Source organism: Malus domestica, chromosome 15 (assembly GCF_042453785.1).
Source record: "Malus domestica chromosome 15, GDT2T_hap1".
Lineage (NCBI taxonomy): Eukaryota > Viridiplantae > Streptophyta > Magnoliopsida > Rosales > Rosaceae > Malus > Malus domestica.
The window spans coordinates 9,337,060-9,348,807 of NC_091675.1; the positions used below are offsets into that span (position 1 = coordinate 9,337,060).

Below are 11,748 nucleotides of genomic sequence, written 5' to 3' on the forward strand. Positions count from 1 at the left end.
AAAATTCATAAATACAATACAAATTATGAAGGGGAAAATTTCTTTTTACGCCTGTCCAACACTTTCACCATATGCACTGGTCGGAGATGAGGAGAGTAGACAACAGACATCAGTGTGTGACGAAAGACATGGGACGATGGAAGGTCATTTTTTATTTGACTAAAAAAATATGGAAGGTCTTTTTAACCTTTTTATGCTTAACATTTTAGTTCAATATAATCAAACAAAAAAGTACATACGAGGATTTGTTTTTAGTTTTGTTAACAAATTTTATTTTTTGTCTCTTGTAACACAAATTTTAACAATTTTATTGATTTATATAGTCGCGTGGTTCTCGGTGAATTATGAGTGCTTTAATCTCTACTCATTAATTTACAATTAGTGATACTTTATAATACTATTTTTAGATATGGTTTGCAAGAATCTTTTTAGGGCTGAGTTTTTCATGATATTTATTTGGATTGAAAATAACATTTTCGATAATAAATAAACATAAAAGGTCGTCATACCAAATTCTCAAGTAGTGAAAAAAAAGCTCAAAAAAAAAGGCAAAATCCATGAGTAATAGTATGTTACTGGTCCAAAAGTATTCGAACTATGACGTGGCCCTAGCTGGAAAAGAAAACACAGCCCTGGGCACCGGCGGATCTTCCCGAAGCACGTGCAGTCATATCCCCCGATTGGCCCCATGACCCACGTGGGCCCCATCGCACGTGCAAATAGCCACCAGATCAACGGCCTTCCAACGTAGCGAAATAAAACCTGGACGTCAGATCACAACTAGACAAACCTCAGGGACGCAAAAAATTAGGAAAAAAAAAATATAAAAAAACAAACTGATAAACAAGATTTGAAAATTTTAAATTTAACAATAATAATAATAAAATAAAAAATAAAATGAATAATATCATGATTAATTTTTTAAAATTAAAATATAATTTTTCGTTAAAATGAACAATATCAAAAAATTTGCGTTAAAATTCTCAAAACGAAAGGGGAAGCAGAGGGACGGCGCAGGTTAACTACGATGCGCCGCTTAGTGTCCAAAGTGCCCTCTCTTCTTCCTCTTCTTTGTTTACCCTCTCGAGGCTTAACCACAAACAACATCCTCTCCTCCTCCCTAAAATTGATCAAAAATAAAAATAAATAAATACAAAAATTAAATACGAAAACCAGAGAGTGAGGAGAGGCTCGAGAGAGAGAAACGCGAACGAAACGAAAGGAAACCCCTAATGAAGCAGCAGCAGCAGAGCTCATCATCGTCCGAGGCGGTATCTTCGTCGTCGTCGTCGTCGTCCTCCTCCGTCGCATCCATTTCGGCGGACCATTCGCAGCCCGCCACCTCATCGCTGAATTCGGGAGCCTCCGAAAAGCTTCCGTCGATACCGGCGGCGGCGCCGGAGGACCTTTCCGTGGCGTCCACGCCGTCCAGGGACGGCGGCGGGGCACAGGAGAGCGTGACCGTCGATCGGCGGGGCGAGTACTCGACGGTCTGCCGATGGACGGTCCAGAATTTTCCGAGAATCAAGGCTAGGGCACTGTGGAGCAAGTACTTCGAGGTAGGGGGATACGATTGCCGGTTGCTAATATACCCTAAGGGTGACTCACAGGCGCTGCCGGGGTACATCTCGATATACCTCCAAATCATGGACCCGCGGGGCACCTCGTCGTCCAAATGGGACTGCTTCGCGAGTTATCGGCTCGCCATCGTCAACCTCGCCGACGATTCTAAGACCATTCATCGCGATTCTTGGCATCGGTTCTCGAGCAAGAAGAAATCTCACGGTTGGTGCGATTTTACGCCTTCTTCTACTGTCTTTGATTCGAAATTAGGTTATTTGTTCAATACCGACTCCGTTTTGATTACCGCCGATATCTTGATATTGAATGAGTCCGTTAATTTTACGCGAGATAGTAATAACAATAACAATGAGCTCCAATCGTCCGCCGGCTCGATGATGTCGGGTTCTGCGGTGGCCGGACCGGTTTCCGATGTGTTGAGTGGCAAGTTCACTTGGAAAGTTCAAAACTTTAGTTTGTTTAAGGAGATGATTAAGACTCAGAAGATAATGAGCCCGGTGTTTCCTGCTGGAGAGTGTAATTTGAGGATTAGTGTGTATCAGAGCTCGGTGAACGGCGTGGAGTATTTGTCAATGTGTTTGGAGAGCAAGGACACGGACAAGACGGTTGTGTTGTCTGATAGGAGTTGTTGGTGTTTGTTTCGAATGTCGGTGTTGAACCAGAAGCCTGGGACTAATCACATGCATAGGGACTCGTATGGGAGGTTTGCTGCTGATAATAAAAGTGGGGATAACACTAGTTTGGGGTGGAATGATTATATGAAGATGTCGGATTTTGTTGGGACTGAGTCGGGGTTTTTATTGGATGATACTGCGGTGTTTAGTACATCGTTTCATGTGATAAAGGAATTTAGTAGCTTTTCGAAGAATGGAGGATTAATTACGGGGAGGAGTGGTAGTGGGGCAAGGAAGTTGGATGGTCACATGGGGAAATTCAATTGGAGGATTGAAAACTTCACTAGGTTGAAGGATCTTTTAAAGAAGAGGAAGATAACGGGTCTTTGCATCAAGAGCAGGAGGTTTCAGATTGGAAATCGGGACTGTCGGCTCATTGTTTATCCCCGAGGTATGCTTCGTTATTGCACAAGAGAATTCTTTGTTTTATTCTCAATAATTGGTTGTAACAATCAATAACTCTTTCTTTTTGTGGATTAATGTGTTGCAAAGCTATGAAACCATGTGATACATTCTCATACAGATATTTGAGGACTAGTAGTACCTTTATCATCCTATTTGAAAATGATTTTACATGTCCTTCCCTATTATCCCACCACTTGAACGTATGGAGCTGCATCTGTAGTTAAATGGCATCATGGGCCACTGCAAATATGGTATGTATTAATGCTATCTAAGATAGCATAAGCCAGCATATATTGTTTATACTCTGCTACTCTGATCGTTATGTTCGATGTTACTTGAGCTATGCTGAGGCATACTTATTTTGTTCTTAGGATTGTGTATGTCATGAAAGGTTTGAAATGCCATATGGTGGAATGATAAAATTTTGTTAATGTGTTAGACAACATAAAACCTATCCAGCTTGTGCGTCAGAGAGTGAACTGATGAAATTTTTCCATATTTTTGGTGGTATCAGGGCAGTCTCAACCACCATGCCACCTTTCAGTGTTTCTGGAAGTTACTGATGCACGGAACACTTCTAGTGACTGGAGTTGTTTTGTGAGCCATCGTTTGTCTGTTGTTAACCAGAGGATGGAGGAGAAGTCTGTCACGAAGGAGTCTCAGAATCGCTACTCCAAAGCAGCAAAGGATTGGGGCTGGCGTGAATTTGTGACGCTTACTAGTCTCTTTGATCAAGATTCAGGGTTTCTTGTTCAGGACACTGTTGTATTCTCAGCGGAGGTCCTTATATTGAAAGAGACATCAATAATGCAAGAGTTTACTGATCAGGATACTGAGTCAAGCAATGCTGGTTCACAGATTGATAAGAACGGAAAAAGAAGTTCCTTCACATGGAAGGTGGAGAATTTCCTGTCTTTTAAGGAAATAATGGAGACCCGAAAAATCTTTAGCAAATTCTTCCAAGCTGGTGGATGTGAACTTCGAATTGGTAAGCAGCAGTCACACATATTCTCCACTAAAAAGGTGGTCTCATTTGTTTGCATTTCTTAATTTTACCGACATTTGTTTTCCTTGATGCAGGTGTATATGAGTCCTTTGACACCATATGTATTTATTTGGAGAGTGACCAGTCTGTTGGTTGTGATCTGGATAAAAACTTTTGGGTTAGATACAGGATGGCTGTTGTGAATCAAAAGAACCCTGCTAAAACTGTGTGGAAGGAGTCATCTATATGTACAAAGACTTGGAACAATTCTGTTTTGCAATTCATGAAGGTGTCGGATATGTTGGAAGCAGATGCAGGGTTTCTTGTTCGTGATACTGTTGTTTTTGTCTGCGAAATATTGGACTGCTGTCCTTGGTTTGAGTTTTCAGATCTAGAGGTTAGTGTTTACACGCGTATTTCAGTTATACACAGCCTGCTAATCATGGTTGTATTTATACTGTCTGTCTGATGTTCAAGTTTGTTGATTCTTAAGTGCTGCTGATACCCATTTTTTAAATTTTCTGGGAAGGTTTTTGTGGTTCTTTAATTTTTACACTTCTTCTCTAAAATGGTTTGAGAGATATTTATGTTGTTATCATGGGATGGTTGATGTTAGTTTGCCTGCTTCATCTGTCGGTGTAACATTTAATTTAGAACAGGGGTACATTTGTTTTAACCTTGTTAATGTCTCTGCCTTGAGCAATAAAATTTTCATTTAACTTAAGCAGTCAGTTTATACGTCTCACTATCTTTTAGCTCGCTACTGTAGCAATGCAATTTGACTAAGAATGGTCTTCCCCTTCTACTCTTTTATGGTGGTTGCCTATTGTTATGCATTTTGCCTGTCAGGTTTTTGCTTCGGAGGATGATCAGGATGCTTTGACAACAGATCCTGATGAGCTTGTTGATTCTGAAGACAGTGAAGGAATTGGTGGTGATGAAGAAGATATCTTTAGAAACCTACTTTCTAGAGCTGGATTTCACCTCACATACGGAGATAATCCTTCACAGCCACAGGTCACTTTACGAGAAAAACTTCTGATGGATGCTGGTGCTATTGCTGGTTTTCTGACTGGGCTCCGTGTTTATCTTGATGACCCTGCTAAAGTAAAACGGCTGCTTCTTCCGACCAAGCTTTCTGGTAGCAGTGATGGGATGAAGGTCATAAAGAATGATGAATCTTCCCCTAGTTTGATGAATTTGCTGATGGGAGTCAAAGTTCTACAGCAGGCTATCATTGATTTACTTTTGGACATTATGGTTGAGTGTTGCCAACCTACAGAAGGGACTTCATATGGCGACTTGTCTGATGCAAACTCAAAGTCTCCAGATGGAAGCGGAGCTGCTTGTCCGTTGCAACCTGATAGAGAAAATGGAGCTACAGAATCTTCGGATTGTCCTGCATGTGAAAGATTGGATACTGGCTCTGATGAAACTAGCAGCAGCACTTCGGCTGTTCAAAGCTCTGATGTGACTGGGATTGGTGTACCTAGAAAAACTCTTCCTGGAAAACCAATTTGTCCTCCAGAAACATCTGCCGGGGTGTCAGAAAATGTCACCCTTCGCTCAAAGGTACATTACATTGTTCCTAGTATTTGATATGCAGCTTAAGTGATAGTACTGACCTGTTTTAACAAATTGAATTTCAGACCAAGTGGCCAGAGCAATCAGAGGAGCTCTTAGGATTGATTGTAAACTCGTTGAGAGCTCTAGATGGAGCTGTTCCACAATGCTGTCCTGAACCAAGACGTCGGCCTCAGTCTGCACAAAAGATCGCTCTTGTACTGGATAAAGCGCCAAAGCATTTGCAGTCCGATCTTGTTGCTTTGGTGCCCAAGTTGGTTGAGCACTCAGAGCATCCACTTGCTGCTTTTGCACTTATAGAACGACTTCAAAAGCCAGATGCAGAACCTGCTTTGCGGACACCTGTAAGATTTATTTACTTATTGTCGTTCAAAGATATTTTGCTTTCCCCAGATGTGTTTTTTTTTTCATCTATTTAATACAAAGCATCTTACATATATTATGGAAAGCGATCTAGCTAGCATGTGCAGCTTTGCACAAGTCTATTGCTACATTGTTCTTCTTTTAAGTTATCTTTGTCGTAATTCTCAGGTTTTTGGTGCTCTGAGTCAACTGGACTGTGGCAGTGAAGTGTGGGAACGAGTTTTATCTCAATCTTTTGAGTTTTTGCGGGATTCAAATGATGAGCCTCTTGTTGCAACCATAGATTTTATATTTAAAGCTGCATCCCAGTGCCAACACCTCCCCGAAGCCGTATGTGTATAACGTATTCTTGATTGAATAATTAATTAATTACATATTCTAAGGAAAAAAAAATCCACTTATATTATTGTATTTACTTTTGCATTCCCTTCTCTTTGGATGCGTAACCTTCTTTGTTCTCTGTTGTAGGTCAGATCTGTCCGTGTTAGGCTAAAGAATTTGGGTGTCGACATTTCTCCTTGTGTTCTTGAATTTTTGAGTAGAACTGTAAATAGCTGGGGAGATGTTGCTGAAACCATACTTAGAGATATTGATTGTGATGATGAATTTGGTGACACTTGCTCGACATTGAATTCTGGTCTTTTCTTGTTTGGTGAACATGGACCGATTTCTGAACGGTTTCATCCGGTGGATGAGCAGGCTTTCCGCTCGAGTCGTCTCTTTTCTGACATTTACATCTTGATCGAGATGTTATCCATACCTTGTTTGGCAGTTGAAGCCTCTCAAACATTTGAGAGAGCTGTAGCTCGTGGTGCCATTGTGGCTCATTCTGTGGCCATGGTTTTGGAAAGGCGCCTTGCTCAAAGATTGAATCTTGATGCTAAATTTATTGGGGATAATTTTCAGCAGACCGATGTTGCAGCAGAGGGAGATGCCAATGAACAGCTGAGAATCCAACGAGACGATTTTACTTCAGTTCTTGGTCTTGCTGAGACATTGGCCCTCTCTAGAGATCCTTGTGTTAAGGGATTTGTGAAGATGCTGTATACATTATTATTTAAATGGTATGCTGATGAGACTTATCGAGGGAGAATGCTAAAGAGACTTGTAGATCTAGCCACTAGCACTACAGATAGTAACCATGAAGTTGATCTAGATTTGGATATCTTGGTGACGCTGGCTTCTGAAGAACAAGAAATTATCAGACCAGTTTTGAGTATGATGCGGGAGGTTGCTGAACTTGCAAATGTTGATCGTGCTGCTCTGTGGCACCAGTTATGTGCTAGTGAAGATGAAATAATTCGCATGCGTGAAGAAAAGAAAGCCGAAAATGCTACTATGGTTAAAGAAAAAGCTGTTATATTGCAAAAACTGAGTGAATCTGAGGCCACTAATACTCGTCTTAAGGTACTTGTTGTCTTAACTGGTGGTATGGCTATGATTATTGCATCTTGTTTATTCTTTTCCGGAGAATATTAGAATTGATGCATGTCATGATGTGGCAGTCTGAAATGAAGGCTGAGATTGATTGCTTTGCTCGAGAAAAGAAGGAACTATCCGAACAAATACAAGAAGTTGAGAGTCAGCTTGAGTGGCACCGCTCTGAGCGAGATGATGAAATCAGAAGGCTCGCTACAGAGAGGAAAGTGCTTCAGGATCGCCTTCATGATGCAGAGACACAACTCTCTCAATTGAAGTCCCGAAAACGTGATGAATTGAAGGTATCAAATTTGCTTTTTTTGTATTGTCATCTCAAATGACCTCACAGCCTTTTATCCAAGCTGGTGTTCTTCTGTATTTAATAATTAATAGTTTCTCAAAAGGCTTTCTCTTTCTCATGTCAGGTTATTTGATGCTTCAGAAGTTGGGTTTAGCTTTTAATTTTTAACATATATTTGTTTTTATTATGTTATGGGCTCATTTTTAGTCTGCATGTCATTTGAGTTGACATCTTGTTATGAATTGTGATTTTGGATTGTGCAATAGGGATTTCGTCTATGGAAGCTGCATGTTTAAATGATTTTCATGCCAAAGTCTTGCGAGTATTCATTCATTTTGAACTCACAGAAAATATTAGGAGGCGTAATTATTTGATGATGTTTGGATTGACCATTGTTTATGATAATTTCTTTGTTTGATGTTTTTGTCTTTGCTTTTCTACCAAGACATACCCTTTTCTAACTGCAATGGATGAATGTGACAGAAATTGGTGAAAGAGAAAAATGCTCTTGCTGAAAGGTTGAAGAACGCTGAAGGTGCACGTAAAAGATTTGATGAAGAACTTAAACGGTATGCCACAGAGAATGTAACCCGAGAGGAAATTCGACAGTCTCTCGAAGATGAAGTACGGCGATTGACACAAACAGTGGGGCAAACAGAAGGAGAGAAACGGGAGAAAGAAGAGCAGGTTGCTCGGTATGAGGCGTATATTTATGAGATGGAATCAAAATTGCAGGCCTGCCAGGTTTTTGCCTCAAAATAGCCAATGCTTTCTGTTTCCTTTCTTTTACTTTTTCATGATCACCGTAATATTCCCTTCTCCTAATTATTTGTAGATCACCAGAAGCAGCTAGCTTCGGTGCTTATTAAGTTTCATATTTGGTTTATCTTCTGTTCGGGATAATACCAGACTTGTTTGATTAATGCGTCTCCTTATCTCATGCAGCAAGATATTCACACCCTCTATGCTTCACTTAAGGAAGAAATGTCCCGACATGCTCCTTTGTATGGGGCGGGTTTGGAAGCTCTATCAATGAAGGAGTTGGAAACACTTTCAGGCATCCATGAAGAAGGCCTCAGGCAGATCCATACCCTTCAGCAGCAGCAGCGTAAAGGCAGTCCATCCAGCAGTCCTCTTGTGAGCCCTCACGCCCTCCAACACAATCATGGCTTGTATCCTTCGACGCCACCCCAGATGGCCGTTGGAATGCCTCCTTCGCTCATCCCAAATGGTGTCGGAATCCACAGCAATGGGCATGTGAATGGTAATGTTGGACCCTGGTTCAACCATTCGTAGATGCCTGGGTTCTAGACTCGTAGCTCTCTTTTGTGCCAATGTTGGCATTGGTTGGCCCAGTGGGATCGGGTGAAACTGCTATTTTTGGAGTCGGTTTTATGACATTTAGGCTGTTTGAACTGTTGGAACCGAGTTGAAAAGAGAAAGAAAAAGGGAAAAAAAAAAGAAGGAATAAGATGATAAAGGTTAGGTTTAGGGTTTAAGTAAGTAAAAGTGAGGAAGAGAATCCAATACAGTTGCAAATGCCAATACTCCCTCATTTACCCCCATTTTGCTCCCTTTGAAGTCAATTATAGGCTTTTTATTTACCTTAATTTTTTTGATATTCCGGTGTTCAATTTATTTTCCCAAGCTCTTTCTCTCTCTCTCTCTCTCTCTCTCTCTCTCTCTCTCTCTCTCTCTCTCTCTCTCTCTCTGTATGGATGTGGTGCAGTTCTGTTTAGGCAAATCAACTGGTTTATCGATCTCTTTGCAAGCGTTTTTGCTAGAATAGTGACAAACACATTTACTGATTACGTTGTTGATCACTTTCTGATACATTTACTAATTACATTGGCGATCATTTTCTAATGCATGTGGATTTATACGTTGTTGATCTCTTCCTATGTTCTCCCTTCCTACCTCTTATTTTCATTTCTTCCCTTTCACCTCTTCCTTGTTTATTTTTTCCTCTTAGTTTCCCTTTTTCATTTTTTTGGGTAAACATTCCTCTTATTAGTTTCTTTCTCTTTTCGGAGTTGAACAAAACTGATGGAACTTGAAGTTAAATCCTTTGTGAGGATCTTAGGGATCAATTCATCTTAGCCATTTATCGTACATCATGCAGTCAGTTTTCATTAGATATTGTTTGTGTTTCAATTTTAAATAAAAAAATTCAAACTAATTTCTGACCGCAAGATAACCGATGACCGAATAGGATGAACTGATCCAAATATTATTACTCTTCCAGAAATTGTCAAAAGTGTTTCAATGCTTCTGAAGTAATTTCTTTTATGATCTAGAAGCGCTTTTAGGCTATTTTCGAATGAAGTCACTCAACAAGTCTCTTTCTCTCTCTCATATATTGTAGTTTATTCGTAACTAATTTATATCTTAAATTCTTTGAGACTTAGTATTCCATCTAAACGTCAGTAATCAGCGGCTATGGTTTCGAATTGCATTATTTTGACTAAATTGCTAGCGTACTGTGAGGGTTAGGAAACAGGTTTGAAAGATAGACAAATAGTAAGACAAGTTTGCCACAATGATCAAAAGGTAGATAAATTAGGTTACCTTAATTGGAAAATTAGGTTACCTTAATTGCAAAATTTGGTTAATTACAGCTGTTTAATTACTCGTTTTGAAGTGTTTTTAAAATGACTGAACGTATTTGGTGAAAATATTTTTAGAACCCATTCTTAGTAAAAATGGAAGTGAATCCTGAAAAAAAAAAAAAAAAAAAAAACACTTTGCTTCTGGAAGCAAAACATAACGATGCTTCTTCTAAGAATCACTTTAAGTACTTTTGAAACTCAAAAATATTTTTTTTAAAAGCTTTTTCAATCATTTTAAAAGTACTATACCAAACGAGCCAAACTTTGGTTAAAAGTGCTTTAGTTATAGGGGTTATTAACTATATAATTAGTAATTACGGCACAAATGCAAATATTCTTCACCACATTTTACAACTATCTACAATTCTACATTTTCTGCAAATTTGATTTATGGATATCATATTCGCAAATGTATAGTATTATGTTTAAACCATAGGCCTTAGGGTTGATGCTAGATGAAAAGAAATACATATTAAACAAACGACGGATAATAGTTGGGATAATAGATGGCAAATGTGATATTATCCGAAAAAGAGGTAGCTTGGAGTTTATCAAAAACGGAAATGAGAGATTCTTGCCACATAATTTGGTTACGTGTGTCAACTATATTTGCGCCGACTGCATGTAAACATCATATATTCAAAGACTTATAAATAACTGTCAAATTACGTGTTACATCTAGTTGAGATAAATCATTAGCGCATGTATAACTAGTATTATCCAGGAATAAGCTAGTTATTGATAAACTTTAAACTAGCTTATTCCTGGATAATACTAGTTATACATGCGCTAATGATTTATCAAAAGAAAAAAATGAGTTATTTTTGCAACATGATTTTTTTGACGTGAGTCAGTTGTTTGAGGGTTCCCATGTGCAAAAAGGGATCGAAGACCGTAGGAAACTACGTCGAAATTAACTAAGTCTATATGCATGAACTTGGAAGAAGAAATAAGGAAAACAAAGATAACTTGATAAATCTCATTTGACTTCGCAACGTGTCGGCCAAGCGATATGCCAACAACAGCCCTAATTTGTTCGAACCCGCAAACCCTAGCTATTGAAAGTTGGTTTTTTGGATTGGCGGGCCACACTTTAACAAGACCGATATTGTTTCCAACTTTATTATCTGCCTAATCCGTTATGTGGGGTTTTATCACAAAAAGTTTTGATATTAGTTAGAGTGGAGCAATCATATTTAAACCCATTATTTTCTTTTGCACCCATCGATATGGGATTCCAACATTGAACACACCATTGTAAACCCTAGCGAGCGCACCACCATTGAAATGACCGGGACATGCAGACCGCCGGGTCTGTTATCGGAGACCTCGCACTGGCGGATCTCCAGTGCAACATAGTAAAAGGCCATGCCTGGAGCCACAATGCCCGCCTGGCATGTGTTGCTCAAGTCTCTGATCAATCAACTGACACCACAATCGATGGCCCCCACCACCTTGCCACCACTGAAGTCCACCTCATCGCCGTCCTCCGTGCCACCACTGCCCTCAGCCCGTTCGGAAAAGAACCCAAATTTCAACAAGAAGTGAAGACCTCTGGGCTTATGGGAGGAGGAGATAATAATTACAATATTCATCAAGGCACCATGCGTACTAATGTGGAGCGCAGGTTGCACCAGCTCCTGCTTTCTGTGAGGGACTTTAATGGACCTTACTTTGGGGCCGGCAAGCTGGCAAAGGACACTGTTGGGGTTAGATAATGTGAGGAGGAGAGTAGGAAGACAGTGGTTTGGACTGAGAGTTGTAAGGAAAAAGGGTATTCAATCGTGACTATAGAGTGCAAGGATTGGCCCGAGGCTCATGTTTGAT

The 11,748-nt window shown here is 39.8% G+C and overlaps 1 protein-coding gene across 1 annotated transcript; it reads left to right on the plus strand.

Annotated features, from left to right (window-relative positions):
* The first annotated feature begins 988 nt into the window (after positions 1-988).
* On the plus strand, positions 989-8,963 carry LOC103424761 (uncharacterized). The gene is made up of 10 exons (XM_008362856.4): positions 989-2,646; positions 3,175-3,648; positions 3,741-4,042; positions 4,495-5,217; positions 5,295-5,573; positions 5,761-5,922; positions 6,061-6,999; positions 7,098-7,313; positions 7,796-8,056; positions 8,258-8,963. Exons 1-10 carry the CDS (start codon positions 1,233-1,235, stop codon positions 8,606-8,608), a joined length of 5,121 nt encoding a protein of 1,706 aa, XP_008361078.3. The 5' UTR covers positions 989-1,232; the 3' UTR covers positions 8,609-8,963.
* The last annotated feature ends 2,785 nt before the right edge of the window (positions 8,964-11,748 follow it).